This window comes from Strix uralensis, chromosome 21 (assembly GCF_047716275.1).
Source record: "Strix uralensis isolate ZFMK-TIS-50842 chromosome 21, bStrUra1, whole genome shotgun sequence".
Lineage (NCBI taxonomy): Eukaryota > Metazoa > Chordata > Aves > Strigiformes > Strigidae > Strix > Strix uralensis.
In genome coordinates this window covers 6804054-6831838 of record NC_133992.1, presented here as the reverse complement: position 1 = coordinate 6831838, position 27785 = coordinate 6804054, and the positions used below count along the sequence as shown (strand labels likewise).

The window sequence follows — 27785 nt, the reverse complement described above, 5'->3', positions numbered from 1 at the left end:
CTGGAGGATGCGGCGGTGAGTGCGGCTGAGCCGCCAGGGGAAGGGGCGGGGGGGCGGGGCCAGCGCCCATTCGGCGGCGGCTGACAGCTCCCCCCGCCGCGGCGGCCCTGCTTAAAGGGGCCGCGCCCGCCGCCCGCGCCCCCGCCCCCTGAGGCGCTCCCCGGGGCGGCCAGACCCCCGCGGGCTGCCGGGACGGCTGCGCCCTTCTCTCCCGCCAGCCATCCCGCCCGCCCGGCCGGCTCGGCGCCTTCAGGTCCCGCCGGTGACTCGCGGCCCTTTTAAGAGGCCGCGGCGCGGCTCGAGGAGGGCCTCGATCGGCGCTATAAAGGGCGAGCGCGCACCGGCTGCGGTGACAGCGGGGGCGCGGCGCGGCGGAGGCGGCTCCCGGTACCGCCATGGACTTCAACGTGAAGAAGCTGGCGTCGGACGCGGGGGTCTTCTTCTCCCGCGCCATGCAGGTGAGGCGGGCAGGGCCGCAGCGTGCCGCCGTGGCAACGGCGCCCGCCTGAGGGAGGAGGGGTGGGAGGGGGCGTGCTCGGGCCTTCCCCGAGGCTGCCGGGCCTTCCCCCGGCAGCATCTTCCCGCTGGGCCCTTCCCACCGCACGGACAGGGAGCGCCCTGCGCTGTGCCCAGGGACCCGCGGGTCGAGGCCCCGGCCTGAGGGAGGCTGGAGAAGGAGTTTGGAGCAGGATGGGTCGGCTTGTCTGAGCCCCAGGAGCAGCCACCTCTGGACACGGGGGGCTCCGAGCGGTGCTGGATGACCCCGAGCAGGGGTTAAGCTAAACTGTGGTGCTGCTGCTGTGGTGAGAGGGTCTGGTAAAGGCAAACAGGCCCAGAGATGCTTCTAACCAGTACGTCGATAGGGGCGGGGGGGGGGGAGAGGAGTGTGGAGAGCACTTTGCTTGCTTAATTGTTGTTGTTCTTAAAGAAAAGCATTATCTTGCAAACAGCTGTCCAGTTAGCTGTGCCCAGACCCACTGGGCAGCTGTTCCCTTTTGCTAGGGAGATGTGATAGAGGTGTCATTGCAAACGGTCTGCACTTCAGCCCCTCCGGAGGTCAGGCAGCTCCCAGGCCCTGACAAAACACAGTGCTGTTAAAGTGCTGAGACTGAGCAAGGAGCGTCTCGGTAGGGTAACGTGGCACCAGGAGCATCCTTCACAAACTAGCAATCAGAAGCTGCTTGGGGATGCAGTGATCCCCTGGAGTGTAGAGTGAAGAGATTTGGCTACCCGTGAGGAGCAAAGTGTGCTACAGGTGGTGAGATGTGGCTGCTGAGTCTGTCTGCTTCTGGGGCATAACTGGAAAACTGCTTTTGGTTGGGCAGGAGAGGAAAGAGGCAAGTCAGAGTTGGTTGGGATCCTGCCTGAAAAGTGAAGTCCAGCTGGTGACTCTGGGACTGGGCTTCTTGTTCTACCTATTGTGTGGGGGTTGATAAACAAACAGAGCAGTGCTGTCTTGTTCCAAACCTTCTGTGTGGTGGAGTAATTCTGGCTTTTAGGAACTGGTCTCCTGTAAACAGATATCACCTTCTGTAACCGCGCCAATGAGTCATATGTTATGAAAAAGAGAGATATTAACTACAGGTGCAAAATAAGGAGCAGATGGAAAGCTTAAAGATGCTGTTCTCATGCAAATGACCTTGGTAGCAGAAGAAAGGAAGAAATGCTGTAAAGAAATCTTGTGTTTAGGAGCCTTATTGTAAGTCTCTGATAAGTGGTTTTTAGCTTCAAGGCGTAGGAAGGAGACAGGCATGGGAACAGTGTCTGCACACAGTGATTCTAGAGCAAGGAGGCGTTTATAAATAGTGGCTTCTGCCTGCTACACCTACTCCACAAAAATCTCGTATGTGAATATTCATCTGCCTAATTACAGTAGTAATTTCTTAAAACAAAATGGGCACTGGTACTTGTGGACAGCATGCAGGTGTCTGTGTCGGGAGGGCTGACTGGGAGGAAATAGATGGCTGAGGCTGAAAGCCACTTTCTGAAATGTAATTACTGGGGGAATTAGGCCTGTTTGTGCTGTCCCCATAGGCTCCTGCTGCTGGTGTCAGTGAGCACTGCCCTGTCTCCACCAAGAGCCACAAATGACAGTTGGGGTCTGCTCTTGGCAGTGAGGATTGGGTTTGTAGCACTCTTTAGCACAGCAGATCTAGGTGGGGAATAAGACCTGCCTAGAATAAGCTGTTTTCTATAGCACTGAAGATGCTTTCTTCAGCTCCAGGCATTTAACAAAGTGATGTTTTACTGGAACTGCAGCAACTGTGAGATAAATGGACTGGCCATTACGTGCTGTGCCACTCAGACAGCATTAGCTATTGCTGTCTGGCCAACACACAAGAGCTGAACACGAACTGGAGGAAGGGCTGTAGCATTGCTCAGCGAGGGGGGAAGGAGATGGCATGGTCAGCACACCTCCTCTGGGGTGGCTTCCCTGAGGCTTAGGGCAGGAGCAGTCCTGGCTTCAATCCCATCAAATACAACCTAATGTAGGTGCTGGATGAAGGATTTTGGACTAGGCTTGACCTCTCTCATGACAAAAAAAAACCCCAAACCAAAACTTGTAAACCCACTGCTGCCTTCACATGGCTCTTTCTAGCTCAGGCACCAGTTATCAGGACTCCTACCTGAGGAGAAGCTAGGCAGCTTGAAGGACTTACGTGTTCCTGGGTGGGCCATCCCATACCTGCCTCCAGCAGGAGCAGGACAGAGGTGGCTGTGACAAAGCAGCTGTGTACTATTTCCCCAAAGCTGTGTAAGCAGTAACTATCTTACCAGGCTTGTGTATGCAGCCCCCTGACCAGGCTGTGGCCTGTGGGCTTCGTGGCATCTCATGATCTCCTTCAGAAAAGCAAAGCAGACAGTAGAAGCTGGGGCAGGAAGGTGGAGGTCAGCTCTGCTACTCTGGGAGTGGGGAAGAAGCTTCTAGGCTTGGTCAGCTGCAAGGATATAGAGCTTTTTTAGGATTCAGCATCTCACTCGAGGAGGTACTATATTGGCACTTGCACCAGCGGTCGCAGCCTTTGAGTTAGAATCCTCAGAGGGGATACAGCACATAGCCCCTAGCAGCTGCGGCACCTGCAGAAGACTTCAAACAGGTCATTCTCTTCATCTTCACTGAAGAAGAAAAAGGCCTTTCTCTTTGATCAGCTGCACCTTCCAGTTATCAGAAGTGGGTTTGATAGCAAAGCTCTGCAGAGGAGGCTATGCTAACAGCTCCAGCCTCCCTGCAGAACGCGCATCTCTCCTTCCAAAGGTAACACGGCAGATGTGTCTGTTCTAGACAGGCTGCAAGCCAGGTTCTCTTGGGGGTATCTGGAAATAATTGTAGGTGTCTGTCTTTTGTCAGTTCTGATGTAAACTGGCTCTGGGTGAAATTGCCGAAGCGTGAGTACAGCTTTTGGGTGCTTATCCCACTGCTAATGCAATTACTACTAGCAGCTAAAGATTGACTTACTTGCTCTTGAAGAAAGACAGACACCCACATCTCCCTGAACTCTGGTGATAAAATAGACTTCTATCTTTAATATCTTTAACAAATTAAATAGACCCTCTGCTTGCTGACCTCACTGGGGTTGATACCTTGGTTGCTGGACACCTTAAGTCAAGAGAACAGGAGGTGACTTAACAAAAGGGTTTTGAAGGCGAGAGGTGTTTGAAACACACCTATGAATCCACCAGGGTGGTATTTTTTTCCTCTCCTAAATGCCTCGCTCATGAGTTAACCAAGCTGTCCTGTTAATGGCTTCCTTCTGTCCTCTAGCACAGTTTCAGCTGGCTCACAGCCTAGCTTTCCTGACTCCTGGTGACCAAATACTTGAAGCGTACTCTGTATCAGGCCCAGAGCTGCTGAGATTCAGGTAGTTTTTTAGATGCTGAGTGGCTGTGGCTTTTCTCCTACTGCAACCCTGTGCAAGGTGGGAGGTAGATTGCCTGAACTGATTCTGTCATGCCTCTGATCACCGAAAAAGCAAATGTTCCAATAGCCTGGGCATTATGAAGCTGTTCAGAGGCTTCAGAAGATCCATTGGCTCAAATTTACTGGCAGGTGCAGGAGACTATTCCTGGTTTAAGACTTCTGGCCCTGGCTTGATCTTTGTGTTTTAAGGTGGAAAGTGGTAAGTAATGTCCAGCTGGAAAAACTGGGGACCCTGCAAGTGGTACAAGGGCCTGAACTCTGCCACCAGATCCTCTGCAAGGGGGCTGCAGCTACCCTGTCTAATCTCACAGCATCCAGGCCTGGGCCAGCTAGAGGGGAGAGGGATGGAAAAAATCACACAAGCCTGGAAGAGTCACAAGTCAACTCATGCAGCATTGTGCAAAACAGCTGTGGTGTTGGCATAACTCAGTTATGGGAGCACTGGGATTTTATTCCCCTTGCTTTAAAGGGGAGAAAGGTGCTAATGCTTTCGGCAAAGAAAACAACAACTGCTATTTTAAAGCCTAAACTTGATGGCCTTTAGTCTCTAGGGCTGTAGGCACAGCCTTTTTTGATTATTGTAGCTGTACTACAGAGGGACCCATCCAGCTCAGCTCTACTTGCTCACCCTCTTGACATCCTGGTAGCGTCTGTACCAACTCTCTTGGGAAAAGGGGAGCTTCCCCCCCAAGCTGTGAATGCAGGCAGCTGCCCTAACTGCAGTCCAGCAGAGTCTTGCTTCTTTTGGCCCTGTCACCCAAGTGCTGCTCTCCCGACCTGTCAGCCTGCTTGGCCCCACATGGGCCCTGATAATGCATCTAGTGTTCCTGCTGGCCAGCCAAGCCTCCCAGAGGAAACCCAACCTTTGGCTGAATTATTGATGCTCTGGAATGCAGCACGACTCTCTTCTTCCTGGAGAGCGAGAGTGGCACTTGACAAAAGGCTGCCCTGCATTATTAATCACCTCATCGGCTTCCCTGCACAAAGATGGGGCTGGTGCTCAGCTGGGTCAGCTTCCTGCAGAGCAGGATCTGTGGAGCCTCAGCACTGGGACCTGGCACGTCATCCCAGGATGCAGATCCTGGAATGGGTTCAGAGCAGGACTGTTGACCCAACTGTCAGGTTCTAGGAAAAAAACGGGAGTAGTTCTGCCACAGCAGGATGGAGGAGCTTAAGTTCTCCCCAGGCATTGCAATTACGTGTGCTCTGCCTGCCCTGACTCTCTCCCCCTGGGTGGACATGCACCAAGCCTGTATGCCAGTTTGGTAAAACCAAGTAACACCCCCATTTGTGGCAGTCTGGAGTATTTGGTGCTGCAAAAGACAGCAATGCCTCTAGTCCAGGAGCAGCAAGACACAAAATATTTTTTAATCTGTATTTTACGGTCAGGAGGATGAGTGTGATCAGCTTGTCTCTTCTCCTGCATCTTTTGGCCTCACAGTGACATCTTATGTCTGTTCAATGGGAAGGAAAAATAATGAAATTTCTGTAAGTGTTATGAAAACAAAATCCTAGGAACAAAAATCCTTTATGGGGGAGTTCAGCTTGAAGTGCTTGAGTAGCCAGACTTCATAAATGGCTTTTCTACCCTGCTTTTCACTGGGAACACTGACTTGGGCAGCCAGTTAAGGGGGGATCAGCAGCTGAGACCTGTTGCCCCCTGAAAGCTCAGATCTCCACTTGCACCAGCCATGAAAAAGAACCAGCTCATAGGATAAGGTGGTGTAGCTTACCTCTAATCTCCTTCGCTGGCTGTGCTTTCATGAGAAGCTTCATCTGATCTCACTGGAAGCTGCTCCGGCAAGAGGTGGTCCTGCTCTCCCCTGCACCTGATGACACATTCCCAGTAGTGCTGTGAGGTGAGTCTCTGATCCATCTAAAAAGTCACGTTAGAGGTCAAGTTGAGCTGGATCAGTGACTCCTCATGCACAGGTGAGGAGGTAGAAGTGTACTGCAGGGGAGGAAGCGAGCATCCTCTGCAGCAACCCTCAGTGAAGTGCCAACTGGGTCTGGGCTTTGCAGCATAGCTGACTTCTGGGCAGGGGTGTGGGAGACACTCAGGGAATTAAGTGTAAATAGAGCAAGTAACAGCCTCCCAGCATGGGAGCTGCAGCCTGCCATGGCCTTGCACCCACTTCATGAGGTTCATGCCCTGCTTTCCAACTCTGACAGACAGCCTGAATATGAGATTGTTTTCTGGCCTGACCCTTTGGAGCCACTGGCTGTGACTGAGATTCCTGCCCATCCTCCCCTTCCTGCATAGCTCCCAGGCTTGCACTGGTCGTGGTGCGTGTCCTCAGCTCTCTTGCAAGACAAACAGCTTTAGTGCCTGACTTGAGATAAGAACTGAGTTTCTGAGTCCTGGCTGTTCCCTGACCCAGTGCTGTGCAAATGACCGTGTTATTTCACCGCACTGGGCAAAGGGGTGGGTCGTGGAAAACAGCCACAAAGGACACTGATGCTTGGAGATGCTGCTTGTGAATGTAGCAGAGGACCCCAGAGCTGGAGTGATTCAAGAGGCCAGCAGTAGCACTGTGGAGATGCTGGAGGGCTTCAGCAGTGATCTGACTCTGCAGCAATGCTGTAAGAAGCTGACTAAATTCAGCCTGGGTTTAGGCTTGACAGCTCCAGGGAAGATGCTGGTGCAGGATGAGTCTAAACTGCAGGAAAAAGAGCTGGACATGAAAGTGAGATGAGATCTCAAAAAGCTGTCTGGGAAGGGGGGGCGAGAGAGACTGTTATGCTTGCATCAAAGAGTCTTGGCTTGTTTAAGAAAGCTCTTAAACAGATGACTCGAACTGGTGCCAAATACCTGGGAAGCCCCAGTTTGCTGCATGGCAGTGACTCAGCCCAGCCTGGCAGAGTCTGAAAACAGCCCCGGGCTTCCAACAGTGACAGAGGAAGAGAGCCTCAGCCGCTCACACATGTCTGATAGTCGTGTGTGTCCCCCAAAGACAATCACAGACGTTAGGTACAAAGCAATACAAGCACCCTCTCACCTTGAATCTGCTTTTAACCATGTTCAGCAATAGCCATGGGGCCACGGCAAGACTGAGCTGAAAATAAGTGCCAGTAACCAGGGGCTACTGGTGCTGAGGAGACTAGTGGAACGATCCCTGGTCATGCATGGCTGGGAGTCCTCTGTCCCCACCGAGCAGCAGGAGGGAGCGTGACTGTCCTTGCAGCTGAATATCTGTCACCACCTACATCTGGCAAAGCAGTTCACTGGCTCCAGCTCGAATCTTGCCCAAACAGGTCACTGTGTAAACATACCTGCAGGGCTTGTATATCTCGGACATCTGGTAACATTTGCACAGGGCTGGTAACAGGACTCCTGGAGGCTGTTTGCCTGCCTTGTGTGCTGGTTCTGGGGTTGCTCCTTATCTCGCTTTGTTCCCAGCATTGTACTGGATGTGAACGCAGCTGGGGCTGTCGGGCAGCCGCAGGAACAGAGCTTGCCAGAAAGCCTTTTGCAAGGGGCAGAAGACACCAGACCAAGACCCCATGAAGAGGGCATCTTGGCCCATCTAGAGCTGAGCTGTGGGATAGGGGAGGACAGAGGGGAAACTACAAGTGGCAGACCAGACAGGAGTTGTATTTTATCGAAAAGTTTTAGCCAGGCTTTAATCTCTTGGCACCTGACTGCGCCAGGTATTGTACAGTACCATGTCCTAATAACTCAACAGTGGCACCAGAGGTCAGCAACAAGGGCTAAAAGGACAACTGCAACCTCTGTAGAATCCCAAGTGGCATAGCTGCCTAAAGGGGTCTTTTAGTATGACCCAACAAGATGCTTGTTTCATCAAGAGCAGGAAATTGTGCTTAAAAATACACTGAAGTTGGCCAATGTCACTGAGAGGAGCAAGTGGAAAATGGGGATGGGATGAGAGGGAATGGGCTCTTCTCTCAGAAATCCCCCAAAGAAGCAATGGGGGGTGTCCAGGCCATCTGACACTGCACCTCCAGACTGACAAACGTTGTTTGTCAGATGTTACTGCCCAGTACGAAGACACTGAAGACTTGCACAGCCTGCTTTTCCCTGTTGCTAATTTTAAACTTAAAAGAAACCATGGAGGGAGGGAGGGAGAGTCCATTGCCAGTATGAATCCGAGTGCTGAGAGCAGTCAGACACCGTTACATTTCTCTCAATACCCTGCTTCAGAGCATGTCCTAGAGGAAGAGTCACTTGCTGGAAGCATTTTTATCTCAATCCCGAGTTTGAGCCTCCTTAAACCTCAGATGCTCAGTTGGCAGCTCACTGCCAGCAAGGCAGGAACAGACACTGTCAGTCTGACGACTGGCGGAGGGCACTCACAAGCCCTGTAGCAAAACCGATGTTGTGTACATGCTTGTCTAATAAGATGAGAAGAAAGCCTGACTTGTGAGGTGGTAGTGGCACCCCTGATCCTGTTGGGTTTGTAGGACAGAGTTGGTTAGGAGGAGGTGAAGGGAGATGGCACCTTCCCTCATGCGAAGCATGTCTTGCTCTCCTGCGTGAAGTACTGGAAACCATGTGCCCATTTAAATAGATTCCTCACAACTAGAGTATTTTTGTACCAGACCTTATTAAAAGTTACTTATTCTGGAACACCTCTCAAACCTGGACTGTTTTTAGCTCAGTGCTTGTTTCACTCTTGGGCAAAAATTTGCCCTCTTCCCCTGAAAGATGCCTGGGAACAAAGAATGACACCTTGAAGGCTTTTTAGCTCTACTCGAAGATAAATGCATGAGACAGAAGAAGCCTCAGTGTCTCTTAATAGCCCTGTAGCACACTGTAATTTTGCTTTAGTAGAATAGACCTTCTAACAACTACCTCTTTCCTTGCAGTTTACTGAAGAAAAGTTGGGCCAGGCTGAGAAGACTGAACTAGATGCCCACTTTGAAAACCTTCTGGCCAGAGCAGACTCCACAAAGAACTGGACAGAGAAGATCTTGCGTCAGACTGAAGTTCTGCTACAGCCAAACCCTAGTAAGTCCAGCTTCTTCTAATGCTTGAAGGACAAATATCACTTGCAGCTCAGTGTTAAAAGACATGCCCCCTGGCAGAGAGCCCTGTTGCATTGAGTTTGGGGGGGTTGGAAGAAACATCTCTTTGCAGGGCCTGTCCTTCCTTCCCTGTGTAGCTGAGAGATGACTGGCTGCTGCCCTACACAGCCTGGCAGCGTCCCTGAGCACTGGGGAAGGGACCCCTTCTCCTGGTGCTGGTGCTTGCTGTCCAGTGTGTTATTGAGGACTGCATGGGGTGGGCTACCCTGAATGCCAGTTCCAGGGGCCTCTCCTTCATCCGCCATCCTGTAACCACCAGCGGCATCCTTGTTCCAGGTGCCAGAGTAGAAGAATTCCTCTATGAGAAGCTTGACCGGAAGGTGCCTTCCCGGGTCACCAACGGGGAGCTGCTGGCACAGTACATGACAGAAGCAGCTAATGACTTTGGACCAGGGACACCTTATGGTAAGTCAGCCTGGCTAATTAAAAAGCCCTGGGAATCCATCCTTCCTGAGAGTATCCCCACGACTGTTCTGGGTTCAGACTTCCGCAGCATGCCTCTTGAAGGGGTCAGGGTGGCCTGCTCGCCCTGCGGCAACCTGCCTATTAGCGTGTCAAAGCTGATGCCAGAGAAGGGTCTTCTCTAGCACAGAAGCAAGCAGCCCATCTGGAGTAGGAAGGCAAGTCTTACTCCACAGGAAAGCATGCTCCATGCTGTGGGGGAAAAGGGGTCTCCCCACTCCTTATAGAGTCAGAGTCTGGCAGAGCTGGAGAAGAAATGAAGCCACATGGATCCAGGGTAGCTAGTGGAACCGGTTACAGGACACAGAAGCTATTCTGTGCTATTTCTGTGGCTTTCTAAACTAGACTGAACAGGGAGTCGCAGTGAATGGTTTTAGCTTTGCCCAGTTTGAGCATGTTTTTAGTCTAAGGTGGTATCTAGTTGCACAGTTTCTCTAGACTCTGCACAGGAGAACTATAACTGTCCTGCAAGTGAAGGGTGGAAATCTTTCTCCAGCAGAAAGAGAACAGAAAAACAGACTTGGGAAGGTTGGTGCTTGGCTACAAGCCTCAGCAGGCCCCTTCCTGACCACACAGAGCATCCTTCTATTCTTAAATCCTAGCCGTTGCCCCTTCCTGGGGGAATTTTGGGCTTCTTTGAGCAGCAGACCTGCACAGAAGCACAGCCTTAACTTCCATCTGTCCTTCCCTCTGCCCTGAGCTTTGTTATTGCTCTCCAAATCAATAGTTCTTCAATAGCAAGTCCTGTTACAGGCAGAACAGCCATAACTGCATCTATAGCCAGCACTGCCTAATCAACTCATTTTTTCTGCTCTGGTGCTTTTTAATTTGCTGCTCTGTTCCTGTGCCTCTGTTTTATGAGACAAAGATCATTCTGCACAAGCAGGTGTAGCAGTAAAAGGACATCAGTGGAATAACTGCCTCAGAAGATAGATAAGATCAAAGCTGCACTGGGAGCAGCTGAGAAGAAGCCTCAAGCTAAAAGCAGATTGTAGTTAGGAGTGAAGCTGGTGTGGTACAGGCATGGTTTTACCTTGTCCAGGCAGGGTACCCTGTGCCTTCATCCCCCAGTGCTGGAGCCTGGTACCTTTGGGTGAGTTGGCCAAAGCCAACACAGTGTTAACTGGTTTCTCCTGGAGTTGAAGGCTCCTGTTATTGCAGGGAAGACCTTGATAAAAGTTGGAGAGACTCAAAGGCGCTTAGGTGCAGCAGAACGGGACTTCATCCACTCTGCCTCCATCAACTTCCTGACCCCACTGCGCAACTTCCTGGAAGGGGACTGGCGAACCATATCCGTAAGTATGGTCACAGGGAAGGGGAAGCTTGTCATGTCACCAGAGACGAGGAGGGCAAGGGGAGAGGGAAACAGTGCTGGAAGAACTCGTTTTCCTTCCCTATGAGAAAGGAGGACTCCATACCCTTCCCTCAAAGAATGCAAGGATGGGGGAATACCAGTCCTAGATCTGCTCAGGGTTCCCTCTGTGGCAGGGAAGCGTTGCCCATTGATGCACACGAGGAAGGTAACTCCTTTCCTGACTCCTGCAGCCTGGTGGGCACCACCCACCCATAGGCTGCCCTGTTTCCAGAAGGTTAACCTGTATCCTCGGCAGCCAGGCCCAAAACTCTTGCTAATGAGGTGGACATAACTACTTCACAGAATCATTCAGGTTGGAAAAGACCCTTGGGATCATCGAGTCCAACCATCAGCCCTACTCTACAAAGTTCTCCCCTACGCCAGATCCCCCAACATCTCATCCAAACGACCCTTAAACACATCCAGGGATGGTGACTCCACCCCCTCCCTGGGCAGCCTATTCCACTGTCTGACCACTCTTTCTGTGAAGAATTTTTTCCTAATGTCCAGTCTAAACCTCCCCTGTTGCAGTTTAAAGCCGTTCCCTCTTGTTCTATCGCCAATTACCTGTGAGAAGAGACCAGCACCAACCTCTCTACAATGTCCTTTCAGGTAGTTGCAGAGAGTGATGAGGTCTCCCCTCAGCCTTCTCCTCCTCACACTGAACAGTCCCAGCTCCTTCCATCTCTCCTCACAGGATTTATTCTCCAGGCCCTTCACCAGCTTCGTTGCCCTCCTCTGCACTCGCTCCAGCCCCTCGATCTCTCTCGTATTGAGGTGCCCAAAACTGGACACAACACTCCAGGTGTGGCCTCACCAGTGCAGAGTACAGGGGGACTATCACCTCCCTACTTCTGCTGGTCACACTTCTTTCTCCCTATCATAAGGGAATAGATTTGATTTCTAGATGATACCTTGTCCCCTTCCCTCCCCAACCGCTCCTAAGCAGTCTGCTCTTGCTCATTTTCTGTCCCTTCCAGAAAGAGCGGAGGATCCTGCAGAACCGCCGCCTGGATCTGGATGCCTGCAAAGCCAGGTTGAAGAAAGCCAAAGCTGCCGAGGCAAAAGCAGCGGTAATTTTTTTCCCTCATTCCCCTCTCTGTCCTTCTGGCCCCAGGGCTTGGCTCACATGGACAAAAATTAGGCTGCCCTACTATGTCCTGGCTCTGGCAGGCATGGGTGGAGGAATTCCTTGTCTGGTATGCAAGGGAACTGGGAGTAGGAGCCATGTGCCTGTTCCAGAGATGTCCTCCCTTGGAGGAGTTGCTGAAACAAAGAGTTCTGAGCTTCTAGAGTCTGGAAAATTCTACATGACCTAGGCTCCTGCCTTCTGTCTGATAGTGGTCGCTGGATGACTTGTGCTAGTAACTAAAAGGCTGCATCTTCCGAGGACTTGCTAAGTTTCCCTGGGGATCTGAAAGCAAGCCAAGAGAGAGCTGAGCTGGGAGGTGCACAAGGGAAAAGCATGCTGGGGCTCTGCAGCAGTCCCAGTTTCCAACCAGTTAGGATTCTGCCAACTCAGTCTTCCCCAGGCAGGAGTGCTGCAGGAGCCTGGAAGGGGTGGCCAGGGTCAGACTGGCTGCCAAGAGGTCCTTGTTTCAGCCTCTCTATTCACTTAATTCATGATGCTGTCTAGTTACAGGCTAGTCTTGCCCTCTGGCTTTGGGGAATTCATAGCAAGTAAACTAGCAAAGGCCCCAGGTCAGAGTGGTGCAGAAGGGACTGCTAAGTCAGCCAGTGTCCCTGTCCACAGGCCTGAGCAATGGGGACAAGCACTTAAAAGTACTTGTCTGAGGCTGACAGGACCTGTCAGCTCAGGGTGCTCACTGGGCCTGAGGCATCTCCTGGAACTGGGCTGTCCCCGGGCAGAGGCAGAGGGGATGTGGCTGGGCACTGATGGTGTCCCTGGAGGACCTTCCTGAAGCAGATTGCCATCCTGTAGCACTCTGGCTGTTGGCACAAGGACTTGCCAAGTTATGCTTCTAGCCTGGGGCCAGGAACTCGACTAACAAATGTGTGCAGTCAGAATAGGCAGGAATCCTTGTCAGTCAGTCTCTGGGGTGCACTGGGATACCAGCCTGGGAGCCCTGCCATGAGCCTGTTTTCTAGCCATCTGCTCAGCGGGGCCTCTGGCCTTGCAGCTCCCTGGGTGGCCAGTTCCCAGGTGTTTTCCCTCTTCTCAGCTCTGACTGCATACATGCCATATGGGGAGGCTGTGCTAAGCTCAGTGGCCTCCATCAGCAGGTCTAGCAGCGCTGAGGCCTGTGTGAAAAAGCTCTAAACAAAGCTTTGGGTGAACAAAAGGGATAGCTGCCCTTTTAAAAAAGCTTCGTCTCATCAGTCAGGTCACCCAGCTCCACTGAAGGTAACTTCAGGGATCCCCAATTCCCTTTCTGAAGGGGGTGGTGCCCCCAGTCTCAGTGGAAAGTGGTGCCATTGTTTTATCTTAACCTCAAATCAGAGCAGGGATTCAGATACCTCCTGTGCTTTCTCCCTTTGCACCCTCTTTACCTTGCTTCCTATATGAAGTGATCCCAAGGCCTCTCACCTGCATACAGACCCTTGGGTGAGGGACTTCCCTGTAGCTGAAAAAAGAAAAACTTGGTTTCCCACTGGAACTGCTGGGTTGGAGTGCCCCAGGGAGGGTGCAGAGCCAGTCCAGGCTTTCCAGGGCGTTCGCCTCAAGCCACGTTTCAGCCACTCTGCTTCTTTGAAACAGAGCTCACACAACAGAAGAGCAACCTCAGCTGCTGTTGTGGGCACACATCTCTTACCCAGCTTAGCTTAAAGGTGGGGTCCCTGCCCTCGGGGCTCTGGGTACCTCACTGACTACTAGAGGACAAGGCACAGGTGGAAGCTCCCAGCACCAGGGAGAGAAATGCTGCCTCTGCTCTCGGCGTGTTAACTCAGCATTAGACCACAATGTTCCCTGTAACACGCCGGAGTCCCGTGTCACACCTCGCCATCCAAGCTGGCCTAAAGTATTGCACCCCTCCCAGCTCACCACTCTCTTGCTGCTCTCCCCCTCTGTAGTGCAAACGTGTGTTCCCACAGCTTCTGTCTCGTGACTGACCCTCCAAGTGCGCTGCTGCCCAGACCTGTGAGCTGCTGTTCGAGCGTCTGGGCTTGTGCATTTCCCTCGGACTTTGTGCTTTGTCCTTCCTGTTGATGCTGTTTTGTTTACTAACCTTTTTGTTTTGTTTCTTTGTAATTTGCTCAGTGTGAGGGAGATGTGAGTATTGACTGTGCTAACAGTGCTGTGATTTTTTTTTTTTTCTTTAACACCTCTCATTGTCTCTTTCCCATTTTTAATGAAAATTCATATCTCCCTTGTCCCATTGGGACTGGCCCTGGCGCATGTACTGAGCATGGTCAGGGCTGTGGCTGCCTGGGCGAGGTGCTCCAGAAAGATGGGGGTGTCTGTCAGCTGCCTGCAGCCCCTCTGGAGCGTGCCCTGGGTTCCATCAACGCTGCTTGCAAGCAGTGCTCAAGAGAGGCAGGGACTCCCGTAAAGACCCACTCAGGCTCCTCCAGCTGCTGGCAGGAGGAGGTCGGGCTGGGTGAAAGTCCCTCTCCTGGAAGGGAGGCAGCCCAGAGACAATGACAGGCAGGTTCATCTGGTTGTGGTGCTGTTCTGTCCGCCAGGCCCCAGGGCTCTGCCCATTTTCCCCATTACAAGAGCAGAAGGGGGAGGGAGGTGGGTGTCTTTTGACCACTGCTTGCAAATACAACTTCTCCACACATAGGAGTGCGAGAGCAGCTTGCCTCCTTCATCCCATGTGCTATGACTAGTTTTGGGACTCCCTGGAGACCAGGGAATGGGAGGAGAGGTTGCTTTTGATCTTTTTTTTAAAAAAAAAAAGCCTAAGAAGCTTTTTCTGTGAAACATCTCCCCACAGGGAGGAATCAAGCCTAGTTGCCGTGCTGGCCTCAAATCCTACTGGTGCATTTTTCTCCCTATATTCAGGTTTGACTTGTAATAGGAATTGCTCCTCCTTATTCCTTCCTCCAGCCATCCCCAAAACTCCAGATGGTTAAAAAAAAAATCTCTTCTTGCTGGGACTGCCTGACTGCTCTTCCACACACTGGTCACTCATTCCAGCAGGCTGCTTGGGGCCCAGCAAATCAGATCAGCATGTATAAGTAGATCTGGGTGAGCTGCAAAGAGATTAACCTGGGAGAGGAAACGTGGGGCCTGAGAGGATTAACAACGTAGCTGGGCTACAGCTGGGTTGTGTGCCAGCCTGCACACCAATTTACTGCTTAGTAAAGCCTGACCAGGAGGATACCCTGATCCACTGCACCAGTGCGATGGTCCTGATCTAAGCTAGCTTGTTGGCTTATCTCTTTGGGTGATGCTACAGCCAAAGGCCCGAGGAGGAGGAGGCCTAATCTTCGTTTAGCTGAATAGAGAGACCTTGTGTGACGGTTAGTTAGTGTGGGGGTGGACTGGATCACTTGCATTCCCAATGAGAAAAACCTCCAGAGTGCTTAAGTCTTCCTGCCCCAGGGCAGAGGTTTAACTATGGAGAAGGTGGCTCCGAGGTTTGCTGACCTCTGGGCTGAAAACTCATACACTGCCTTTGGCAAGAGCAAGGCTTTGGACTAGATCTGCTTTGGCTAAGCCATGCCCCTTACTAAAAATAGCAGTAAGGGTAATATCCGAGTCTGTTAAGAGGAAACATGCTCAGAGGCTTGGTGAGAGTAAGAACAAGTAGATGTGTTTCTTTGAAAGGCACTGTGGGAAGGATGCTCTGATGCCCGTAAACATGCCCACTTTAAGGCCAAAGCCCTGTACAGGGACATGTCTAGGACTGTAGGTGGGAAGCAAGGGGAAGGAAGTTCCTGCTCACTGGATGGAGCCAACATGACGTGAGCAACCTGCTGGCTGCAAGAGAATGGGAAATGCATTTGAGATTGTGCTGTCTCATCTCCACTCCAACTGGCCGCTGTATGAGCGGAAAGCTGTAAGTACAGGCAGAGTTTCTAACAGTAGAAATATCTGCTGTTCAGGCACCGGGTGGGACTGCGTGAGCCAGTCCACCTCCTCTTGCACAAGCCTGGCTTCCATCTGGGGAGAGCTTCCACGCACCACTGCCCAGACTGTTGGGAGACCTCCTTCCTGCCACCCCATAAGAATCTGAGCTAGGCTTCCAGCACAGACAGGAAAAAAACACTAGTCCCTTCTTCCATCCACTGCCCAACTGACTCCTGTCAACTCTTCTGCGTGACTTGTACATGAAACTCTATTCCCCCCACTAGGCTGTGCCTGACTTTCAGGAGACTAGACCTCGTAATTACGTTCTCTCCGCCAGCGCATCAGCGGTAAGATTGCCTCCTCCTAGATGTTGCCTCTCCAACCTCTTCCTGCCCCTCTCTCCACCCGACTTAAACTCAGACCTAGTGCTCTGCTGTTTTCAACATTTTAATGTGACATGGGCTGCCCAGGGTTCCTCTGACTCAACCTTAAGGATGCAGATCACCCCCATAGGGGTGCATGGTCAGGGTCTGGCACTTCTGCTGCTTGGTTTGTTTTCCAGTTTCTCTGCCAATCCTTTTCCACATTTCTAGGGGGAATCTTCTGACTGTTTTTTATTGCTAGTGGAGCAATTGAAAGGACAAAAACCTCAAAGGTTAGCCTTTCTGGATGGTTCCAGCTGTACACTGGCAATGTCACATGCATGACTGCCTGATCAGTACTGTGGTGTCAGTGCTCACGCTTTGTAGCTGGTCAAGAGGAGCAGAGGTGCAGGAATTTCTCTGCCACTCATCATATCAGTAACGCAGTAGGCTGACAGTGCAGTCTTGTCTATTCTGCAAATAGAGATCAATTTTTTTTTTCCTTTTGTCTTGGGGCCTGTCTGTTGGTGGCTGTTACGCAGTCAGATGCGCTGGGGGTGGGTGAATAGCCTGTTGCATCTCTACTGTGTTGCACTGAGTGGTTGTAGTCAAGCAATTGACTTTCCGTGCTGTGTTCATGGCTCCCCATTGCACAATGTCACATTTCTCGTTAAAATGTTGAAAACTGATCATCTTGCTTCCTAAATAGCCTTCAGAACAACACTGATGCCTGTTAATAGAATAATCTGGGAGTGGAAGGGCTGGGAGTGGGATCTGTAGGTATGAAAAGGGACAGCCCAGCCTTCCTGCGAACAAAAAACCTCATGGAAACAAGTTGGATTTGGTTAATGGGAAGCCCATCCCATTTGGAGAAAGAGGTATGTCTGAGCTGATAGCATCAGTGTTAGTTCCCAGGGGGATCTGTCCTGACCTTCTTGGAGAGTGATGCTGGGATCAGAAATAGCTTTGCACAATAGCTAGAAAATTATTTCCACAGGTAACAGACCTGGTGGTGGGACTCCTGAGGAAGAAGCTGATATTAGTGATGCTGTAGCAACTGCTCAGTTTCCATCTCTCCTAGTGCAGCAACTAGCAGCGAGCCTGTGGCTCTGGCTTCTCCCTTGGAAAGATCTGTTCAAAGAACAGCACAATAATGGACTAAAACTGAGCTCTAGGAGAATCAGAGGAGAGAAGCTGGGCTTTCCTGGCCTCTGAATAGCTCTGATTAGACCAGGGTGTCCTGATCATTTCCTGAGGCTTTCTAAAGCAGGCCTGAAGGTAAGCATTTGTATAACATGCACTAGCATCTTGCAGAGTGCCCACATGCTCAGTTGAACATGTCTAGTCATCACCAAACTGCAAGTTGATCTGCTTTTGCTGTACTGCAAAGCTTTTCTGGGGAGCAGGTGCCAAGTACAGTAACACAACAGGAGAACTAGATTTTGGCGGGGGGGGGGGTTTAGCCCCCAGGTGTCTACCCTGGCACATCTCTGTGGTTCAGTGGTTCCTCTTCAGAGCTCTGCTAGAGAAGCTCTGACAGCAGCGATGGTGATATTGGACAGTTAGAGCTGGGCTCTAGGAGACAGACTTGTTCTAGGTAAGCAGCCAGCACTGACCTTGATCACTTAATCATGTTTGATGGTTGCACAGCAGGGCGTCCTACCAGGAGCACATGTAAGAAACCTGCTGGCCTGGCCAGCGGTGGTCCTCGTGGCTTCCAAACTCTCTAATTCAGAGGTTGCAATTGGTGGCTGAAGTGCCACCTTAAGTCCAGCTGCACTAGCAGGGGTGACTTGAATAACAATTTGCTATTAGTTATTTTAGTTATTTGCCAAACACGGGCTGAGCCCAGACTGCTCCCCAGCTCAGTGCAGGCAGGACTGCTTTGCAACAAGCTCTCTAATCCCAGCATTCATCCCAAGGGTCAGGCACTGCAGCCAGGTAGGAGCTCTTCATACTATTGCTCTGCTTTTCTTCCAGGCCAGAATCCTTGTGCTACTTTAGTCTTAGTGTGTTCTGACAGTATAGAGTAGTGGTTGCTGCTCACCTTGCTCCTGTCTGGAGGGAGGGATTGCTTATGCCCAGGTAACAACTTTGTCTTACAGGTGAGCAAACAGGTCAGCCCTCTCCTGGACCATATGCCCTCAGCAGGGCTCTGATTTGGATTCTAAATTTATGTTGTTGCTTTTTGGAGAGGTGGATAACATGGTGCTTTTATTTTTTTTTTTTTCCCCTTCCATAACAGGAGGGCTTAGATGGAATTAGATCCACCTGGAGACAAGCACCTCCCTCGTTTTGTACGAGTTGGAGGCTGAGGAGCCATTTCTCCTCTCTCCCACACTGACCTTTTGTTTTTGTGTAAGAAGGTGTACGTGGGCCGTGTAAGCTAAATATCCCTTTCTCTCAGCCCCTGCCACTTGCCATGCACTGTGCTCCTAGGAATGATTCCAAGAAAAACATATTGAGTACCTTAAAGAGGGTTCCTCTGGCTTGAGCTGGGGTGGAGGAAGATGGGTGCACATCATGGCTTTTTCTGCTCCCTGAGCTGTCTGAAACGCTTCTGACTAGAGCCACATGGTGCACTAGCCCAGGGATAGATCTGGACAGAGCTGGACTGCCCCAGAGCACCGCAGGGTCAGAGCAAGGCCAACAGAAGAGAAATCCAGCTACAAATTCAAAGGGTACTGCAGTGACCAAATGGGCCTGAAACAGCTAAAGTACTGTCTACAGCATCTAAGTAGGAAGACCTGTGGCCAGAGTGAAAGCTTCCCATTGCCCCTGCACTAAACCTTGCTCCAAAAACACGAGGGTGTGCTGACAGAGGCCTTGTGCCAGAGCAGCAGTTGAGGCTGGGACCTGTTTCTCTCAGCTGCCTCAAGGACCTGCCTTCCAGAGTAGGAGCTCCCAGACTGAGGAGGGGAAGGGGCTTGTGTCCGTACACATGGCTGAAATTGCCCAGGCCTTATCTGAACCAGTTTCTGACTTACAGAAACAAAACATCCACCTAAAGGTCAGAGAAAACACGCAGTCTCAGTGCATGGAGCACTGCACAGGAAGAGCCTGCAATCGTAAGGGGACCAGCTACAATAACTCCACTCAAGTAAGAAGAGTTGCCCATAGGGCTACGTACCACAGAGCAGGAGCTGAGCTGAAGGCTGGGGGGCAGAAGCCAGAACAGGAGCAGGCAGCAAGCCACAGAGCTCAGCATAGTGCCTTCCTGCTGCAGCCTTTCACCAGGCAGCAGCTCCTGCAGGTGCTCCTTGTATTGGCTGGTGGAGTTGTCTCTGCACCTGGGGGAACCACGGCCCACCTGAGGGCAGCTGCTGCTGAGCAAACCTCAGCAAGGTTTGGTTGGGAGACCCTGGGTCCAAACAGAGGGTGTTCTCCCTCCCACACAGCAGCATCAGCACAGGGCCCCCAGGTGCCTGCAGTGCAAATTCAGCCATGCTATGGTGAACTTCCCTGATGGCAAAAGTGATGTTAGAGGGGGAAGCCGAGGTCCTCAGAGGCCATCTGCCCTGGCCCTGCTGATGTGGGGTGTTGCTGCAGGCTGGGGTGCTCTCAGCTGATCCAGGGGGATTTCTCTTCATGTTGCCAGGGCTGAGGGAATCGTTGTGTGCTGAGGAAAGGCCAAGCCGAGGATCTCTAGGAAGGATCAATGTGTCTTTCTACCTCTTCTCTCCCTTTCCCACTGCTGTGTGTGACTTTTGTTGTCAATTGTTTCATGTCCTTGGAGTCAGATCCCAGCAAGCAGCTGGCAGTGTTGTGCTGCCCCGAATGTGCCCCTGTGAGTGAGGAGAGTAGGAAGGAGTAGTGCCATGGTGTTTTGCCTGGCTCAAAGGCAACATACAGCCATTGCTTCCTCCTTCCTGTAGCTAAACATGCCAGTTGGTAGCACAGACTGGCTGGATTATGATCCTATTAACCTCAGCTCTCTAGACCAGTGGGTGAGGAACACTGGCCTCTGGCTGGCTTGAGCTCACAGCAGTTCCCAGGGCCTATTTGTGGGCGCAAGCAGCTCACTTGCCTTTCCATAACCGTAAAAGAAGGGCTGTTCTTTAACACCAACCTCTGCAGGCTTCAGCAAAGTAACCCTTGCTGTTCAGAGGACTCTGCTGCTTAATCCTGTCCTTCCTGGAGCCTGCTGAATGCAGTTGATGGAACAGCCCTGGCAGGGAGCAGAGCTGACGTGCTGCTGGCTCAGGTGGCATGGACTTGCTCTCCCGTTGTGAAACTGAGCTCAAGGGTGCAGGAAGGAGGGGAAGGGGCATCGGTCTGGCAGCTGCTGCTGGGTGAAGGGCTAGCTTGTCCCCGGAGTTGGCCTGCTATGTCCACGGAGCGTCCTTGCCAATTGGTGTTAATGCCGAGTGCTTCTCGATGTCTCCAACACTGATCTCCTTTCCTGTTGCTCTGTGGCCCCTACAGCTTTGGAGCGACGAGGTGGAAAAAGTAAGTACCCAGCTGAAATTGTGCTCAAACCTGGGTGTGCTGGTGGTGGTTAGGGGGTGGGGGTGCCGTGGCCTCCTTCCTGCTCGTGTGCCCGCACACGTGTAGGGTGGGAGCACTGGGATGTTGCTGGTGTCAGCCCCAGTCCTGGTCCCGCAGCTGAATGGCTCAGCGTGACTCAGAGTGGTGTGGGAAGAGCCTGCCCCGTGGGCCGGTTGGCTGTACCGAGTGTCAGACTTCCCAGGCAAACCAGGCGTGCGTTTGTTTGGGATAAAAGGCAACTCTGAGAACCCTGCACCGGTGTCACAGGAGCAGAGTTGGTGCCCTGCGATGTGGTTCAGCTCTGCTCCGGTGGCAAAGGCCCTGCCTGCTCCAATTCTGCATGTGCCCTGCATTAGCCTCTAGTAGCCCCTTGCCTGCGTGTTCTGGGGTCTGAGCAGGAGCTCTAAGCAGAGCTCGAGCAGGGACAGAGGGTCTCCCCATGAACAAGGGAGGGAGGTTTGGAGCCTATCGTGGAGTTGATTCTGTCTGGGTGAGCTGCACTTACCCTTCTGAGTGGGTCCGTGGAAGCAAAGTCCCAGATCTTGTTTATTTTCTGGGCTCCTCAACGGGAGTGTGACTTGTCCATGAAGATGGATGGAAAGCTGCTAGTGGCCTCGAGACCAGAGTGAGCTCTGTGTGGAGCTCCAGCACAGTATGGAGCTCCCAGAGACACCTTCTGGGATCCCATTGCCTTTCATACCTCAAACACCCCCAGCAGACGTTAGCCTGAAGCCTGAACTGGCACGTTCCTGCATGCTGTGCATGATAGCAACCTTTACTGCCTTAAATGCATCCTCAGAGCAGACTGGCTGTTTTTGAACCAGCTCATCCTGTATGCTAAATCCTTCGGTCCCTCAAACAAATAAGCTGACTGCAGTCAGCTCTAAGTATGGAAAGCTCTGTTCCTCTAGCTCTCTCTTTGGTCTATCCTGGCTAGATAGACCAAAGTATGTCAGTAAATGCCAAAGTTCTCTCTTCTTGGAGAAGCTGGAAGGGACCTCCCCGGTCAGTCTGGTGCTGGCTTTATAGGAAACACCCTGCAACTGCTCAGAACCAGCAGAGAGAGGCAATGGGTGAAATCCCAGGCAGTGCCAAATGGAGCTGGCTCTGCCTGTCACAAGTTTGATAGCTCTGCTGCTACTGAAGTCCCTGCTCAGCTCACTGGAGCAAGAATATCTTCGTGCCTAGTAAGGCATTGCACTGGTATTTCCTGTTACATTCCCCCTTCTCCTTTAAATAATCCCTTTCATACAGAGGATGCAAGAAAATAGATCAGTTGTAGCTTAAAATAGACAAATCTGATTAAAAGACAGTCTTTGTTCTAGCCTAGCCATACAACAGGACTGGTAAGGCTGTCATGGCCCGCAGCAGCTCCTCTGGCTTGCCCTGCTCCAAAGGCTGGCTTTCCTCTGGGGGAACCCTGCTCAAACACCAGCGATGTGGCCTCTGCTCTATCAGCCTCTCTGGATTAGTCCTCTGGGATCAAGTGCAAACAAGTCACTCCTGTGCCAGAATGATCATTTCCAAAGCAGCAGCAGCAGGAGCGCTCTCCCAGAACTGGGGCCATGCAGGAACTACAGCACCAAGGCAGGAGCCCTGCGATTGCTGCACCCCCCTGGAGAGGGGGAAGAGGACACAGAACCCCAACTCCTCTCCTTCCAGTACACTGTAGCTGAGTGGACATCACTCTTCTGTGCTATTGGTCACAGCACGTCCTAAGAGGGAACTGGCACGTTCTGCTTGGGGCTAAGGAGTAGCACACATGCTAGAGGGAACAAATGTGCCTGTTTATCACCCCTTTCCCTCTGGCAGTGGGAGGGGAGAGCAGGCACCAGGGCGCCTGACAGCTCCAACACTTCTGGAGCTCTTCTCCTTGCAAAGATCCACCTGGGTGTTCCGGTACTGCAAAACTGCCCTGGTATCAGTACGCTGTTTGCTGGTGGGGGAGAGATGCTCTGTTTGGTAAAGAGGGGCTCCAGTATCAGTCTGTCTTTGAATTCCCAGTGTCTGCTGCAGAGCTGCCTTCTATTAACCGTTGTTTAATTCCTCCTAGCTCAGATAAGTAACTAGCTTCAAAGGAGAGCCTGGGGTAGAAGTTGGATTGGGATGTTCATCTCCATTGCAGGGAGATTTGGTTAGTAACAGCAATTTGATAAATGTTCCCTGGCCTCAGCCTTTGTTCTGTGATGATAAAAATGATAACTGGTAAAAGTTGCACTTCTGGAGAGAAATGTAGGGAGGCTGTCACATTCCTATGCCTGTAATTCCTATTTCTAAATTCCTAGGCCTAAATTCCTAGTTCCTATGCCTAAAGAGGGGGTTAAACGGACAGGTGCTGGCATGGGACTGGCTTTCCACATCCCTCAGGGTTAACCAAGCCTCTCCATCTTCATGTTCCAGTCTTGTGGGAGTAGGCGCTTCCTAGCTTGATGCATCAGCCTTGAGCTGCCATTCCATGACCTGCAATGATCCAATGCAGGATCAAGCAGGAATCAAGCTGAAGTGCAGCCAGAGGCCTCAGGGGTCCTCGTGCCTGATGGTCAGTGTCACGGGTGCACGTGGATCCTACGAGCCAGCAGCACACTCGTCTCGGTGCCAAAGGGGGGGTTGGTGGAGGAGGTGGGTGGTGCCTCTCCCTGGAAGAGGCAGAGCAGGGGTCCCTGCCTTGTGCTGGCTTGAACACCCTGTCCTCTTTTGCAGGCAGAGCATGAGCTGAGGCTCACGCAGACCGAGTTTGATCGGCAGGCAGAGGTGACGCGTCTGCTGCTGGAGGGGATCAGCAGCACACACGTGAGTCCTCCTGGGTCCCTGGGAGTTCCAAGGGCTACAGAGACTCTTCTAGAAGAATGCCACCAGGGTGACAGAGCCCTGCACTGACCGTAGAGGTAGAAGAGGTCATAAATTTGGATGCTACAGCAACCTCCTCATAAGACCTGGAATGCTCAAACTGAAAACATAATGAACATGCACAGGCAGTGCCACTGTGGCATCTGCAGCTCTGCAGTCCTCAAAATGCTTCTGAGCCAGAAAAACCTTGTTGTTCTCTCACTAGAGCTGCGGGCCGGCCACAGGGGCATGGCTAGAGCTCCAGGAGCAGCCTCCTCTCTGAGACCACCCTTGGGCCTATACAGCATTCCCAGACTTAAATTGGTGTGTTCAAGCAAACCAAGTAGCTCTTTTAAATACAGGCCTGCACACGCGTGCTTCCTGTGGGGTGGGTAGTAGCTGCAGGGAGAGAGATCCTGTGCCTGGCAACCAAACTCCCAGACCAGCTTATGGTCCTTCTCCCTCCAGGTGAATCATCTTCGCTGTCTCCACGAGTTTGTGGAGTCTCAGACCAACTACTATGCTCAGTGTTACCAATACATGCTGGACCTGCAGAAGCAACTGGGCAGGTGAGACAAGAGACTGCTTTTATTTCTCTGAGGGTTACTCATCTCGTTACCCCTAGCTCAGGCCTCCTTCCCCACCCCTGGTCACAACATTGGGTAGAAGTTATAAAGCCCCCTCCAAGCACTGACAGAGCTTCTGAGCTTACAGAATGGTGAGCAATCCTGGTGGCAGTGCATTTAGAGCAGGCTTTCCCCTTGGGTTCATCTGGGTTGTACACATTCATCTCAAAGCATGATGGCCATGAGAGTTGGAACATTCTTCCTCTAAATTAGTTAAATCACATGGGAGACAAATTCTTGTTGCCAAGCAGCGAGGCTGAGCGTGCTCAGCTGCAGCAGTCAGTTCAGTGCTGCTGGCTGCACAGCCCCTGGGCACGGGCAGGGCTGTTTGTCTCTTACCTGCCACATCAGCGCCGTGGTTTGACCCAGGAGGGGCTGTTTCCTCTACATGATCACTCACTATTCCTGTTCTGTTCTCTTCCATGCTTGCAGCTCCAAAGGAGAAATGTAAGTAGGATGTTGCACACAGTAGCTCTAAGAGCTCTCCACCTCCCCCAGACCCTGGAGTCTCTGCAGACTCGCTACAAAGGCCAGCAAGGGCCAGAGCTGCACGCCCTTCGTGCAGAGGCAGGTATCTACAGATAAATGAGACCGAGCTCCATTACTGTCTCTAGACAGAGAGCCCAGAAAGCCTGGGAGCCTCTAGCTGTGGCACCCACTTTAACAGCAACAATGCCTGTCCCTTTCCTGAAGAACTGGCAGACTGAACAGATAACACAGACCGTGTGAGAGCAGGGTGAGGACACGGCCCAATGGCCCCGTAAAACAGCTGCAGAGCCAAGAACAGCACCTGCCCAGACCCTGCTGTGGGCCACGCTTCAGTGGCGTGCTCAGGAGGCTGGGTGCCAGGCCTGTAACAGGACACTGCAATCACAATAAGCAGACAACTATTACCTGTTGCATAGTCTCAGCACCTTTCCCCACTCAAAGGGCAGTGTAGATATGTTACAGCTGTTAGCTGGAACTCTTGAGCATCATCTCTGCAGTGTAACTACTGAAAAAGCAAGCTCTTTCTTGGTTTCCTCACACTAGAGCCTTACTGAACTCTGCTTTTTTCCTCCTGTGTAAGATTTTCAGGCACATTTGTAGGCAATGCAGAATCCACATCTCCTCCTGCAGCTGCTACCTCTCCTCCAGCTGTTGCTGCTGCCACACTCCCTGCTGTGCCTACCATTCCAGTTGTGCCCACGATTGTTGGGGTGCCTAACACCGTGGCAGAGAGCGTCCTGAACCCAAATGAAGTCAAGCCTCCTGCCAGCGGGACACGGAAGGCCAGAGTCCTCTATGATTACGAAGCAGCTGACAGCACTGAGCTGGCACTTCTTGCAGATGAGGTTGGTAGCTTTCCTTTGTGTTGAATTTTGCCGTGAGTGCCTACCAGCTCGTTGCATGTTTAGCAAGGTCTTGGTTACTTTTTCTGCCCCTAAAACCCCCGTTTTATGGAACTGCTAGTTGAGTCTTTTCCTTGACACTAGTATCCACTGAGTTGCAGTGAGCTTGTGCTCATGGCCATTTGCTATTTAAGAACATCACGCCAACAACTCTTCTATTCCTCTTCTATACCCAGCTAACAAACTACCCCAAGACTTAGTATCTTCACTGTGACCCTCAAATATAGCTGCCTTATCCCAGAGCAATGGAATAAGCTACTGGCTGGAGGTCTGGTCTTACCATGCTGAGAAAAAAGGAAATTCAAGTTGCAAACTCTTTTGTTCACTAGAGTGAACTTTTGTATTCAGAAAGGATGATGTAGCAATATCACGCCCCCCTGTCTGCAAAAATACCTTAAATCAGTTTGGAGAACAAAAAGGCAGCAGGCAGATTTCTGTAGATCTATTAAAGCTGCAGATAGCTTGAGGGAAAGGGCACAGATGCCCGCTAAAGGAACTTGAGGCATTATTTTCTTTCAGTACCCCTCTGACTGAACCTCTGGGCTCTGGCTGCAGAGGGAGGGCCTGTCTAACGCTGTCTTCTCTCCCCAGATGATCACTGTGTACAGCCTGCCAGGCATGGATCCAGACTGGCTCATAGGGGAAAGAGGGAACCAGAAAGGGAAAGTTCCTGTCACTTACTTGGAACTGTTAAGCTAAATGTCTCCAGGAAGAAGAACGTACAAGCAGAATGCACCCCTCATCTCCTGGCACCTCTAATGCGGATTTCTTCATCCGAGACCATTGCTCTCTTCAGGGTTGACACTCCATTGCTAACAGGGGAATTGTGGGAAAACAGTAGGAAAACCATGACAGCAAGGTTTTGGGAAAGGGCTGATGGCACCAAGACTGAATTCGTTAACTACCCGTGCAGCCTGCTTTGAGGTTAGTCTTGATGATGCAAGATTCCTTGATTCCTTTTTTCCTACCCTACCCTAGTCTTGTTCATCGCAGCGGCTTTCCCAGGGCCAGTGAGCCGTCTCCCGCAGCAGCTGCTCACGGAGTTTGAGTTACATTTCCCTTGTGTCTGGTGTGGGTTAGTGCCTGTCTGCCCCTCCTGTCCTCTCTCTTCTTCAGCAGTAGAATTGCCTAAGTCAAACCATTAAGCATTCCAGTGGGGAGGTGTCCCACGCCAACCCTCTGACATGTCTTGGCTCTTAAGGCAAGGAAGCTGAATTTAAGAATTAAGAGCCTGTTAAACCCATCCACCTTGCTCAGCTGTGGGAGAAGAGTAATGCAAGGCTCTCCAAGAGCCATGCTTGCTACCATGGTGCCTGACGGCTTCAATCTAGAATGGTCCTCAGAAGCTGGAAGGAAATTTCTTTGTGAAGACCCAACAGGGCCTGTATGTCAAAAATCAAACCTCACTGCAAGGGACCATGCATCTTGCTTGCATTTCCTCTGAGAAACTGCTCTTGGACTGCAAAGAGTTTACAAGCCTTTTTATAAGCTTTGCTCCTTGTGTTAATTGTCCAGGCTTTTCTTTCAGTGTGTCTGTTCCAGGCATGTTTCAGCCTGACTTTATTTTCACCCTAGATCACTGATTTAACTAACGCTTCCCCTCCCCTCTCTGCAGTGAACAGACTTGGTGCATCCTCGTACGGTAAGGGATAGTCCCACTTGCTGTTATCTCCAACCATGAGCTATTCTTGGCCACACACACACTAAACAATCCCAGCTGCCCTTGATGGATGCGGTGGTTTAGCTCAAAGGGAGTGCTCAGGTGTGTATGCCTTTTAATCCCGTAAGAAGCTTTTGAGCTAGAGCTCAACTAAAGGACTTCTGCTGCTGTATAACTCGTTTTCCACTCAAGCTGGATGGAAGAGAAACTCCCCTGCACCAAGCTCTCTGTTCACAACCTTCCCCTTGGTATGTCAGAACTAACCTGGCTTGTTTATTGATCTTTTGCACTTTCCCCCATGGTATTGTGACCACTCTAATGTAACAGGGCACTGAGCACCTGTGTATGTAGGGCTCGTGGTTTTCAGCACTTATTTGCCAATAAACAAACTGCCTGACCTCCTGCCTCAGGGTTTTGTGTGGGTTCTGGGCTGCCCTTGCTCTCCAGCCACGTGCCCACAGGCTGTAGGGACAAGCTGCGCTGGCAGGGAGGCAAAGGGAGGCAGCTCGGGGGGGGGGGGGGGTGGGGGGGTGGGGGCTGTGCCCTTCTGCCATCCCAGTCTTGGGAGCTGGGTAGAAAAACAAAGCCTTCCTGTCCCAGCTGAAACTCTCAACACGCCTTAAGGTTGTTAATGTCTTGCAGTTCCTCTCCCAGATGACACATCTCAGTTGTA

At 51.6% G+C, this 27785-nt stretch overlaps 1 protein-coding gene across 6 annotated transcripts; it reads left to right on the top strand.

The window, feature by feature from the left end:
- The first annotated feature begins 99 nt into the window (after nucleotides 1-99).
- On the top strand, nucleotides 100-27510 carry SH3GLB2 (SH3 domain containing GRB2 like, endophilin B2). 6 transcript variants are annotated; one of them, XM_074891002.1, is made up of 12 exons: nucleotides 103-458; nucleotides 8747-8888; nucleotides 9242-9370; nucleotides 10589-10722; nucleotides 11762-11854; nucleotides 16044-16106; nucleotides 20547-20570; nucleotides 23310-23399; nucleotides 23904-24004; nucleotides 24494-24508; nucleotides 25131-25395; nucleotides 26044-27510. In XM_074891002.1, exons 1-12 carry the CDS (start codon nucleotides 396-398, stop codon nucleotides 26149-26151), a joined length of 1227 nt encoding a protein of 408 aa, XP_074747103.1. In that variant the 5' UTR covers nucleotides 103-395; the 3' UTR covers nucleotides 26152-27510. The 6 variants fall into 6 exon arrangements, with proteins under 6 accessions (XP_074747105.1, XP_074747107.1, XP_074747106.1 ...); XM_074891004.1 differs by lacking the exon at nucleotides 16044-16106 and having other exon boundaries at nucleotides 100-458; XM_074891003.1 differs by lacking the exon at nucleotides 24494-24508 and having other exon boundaries at nucleotides 104-458.
- Nucleotides 27511-27785: the final 275 nt, after the last annotated feature.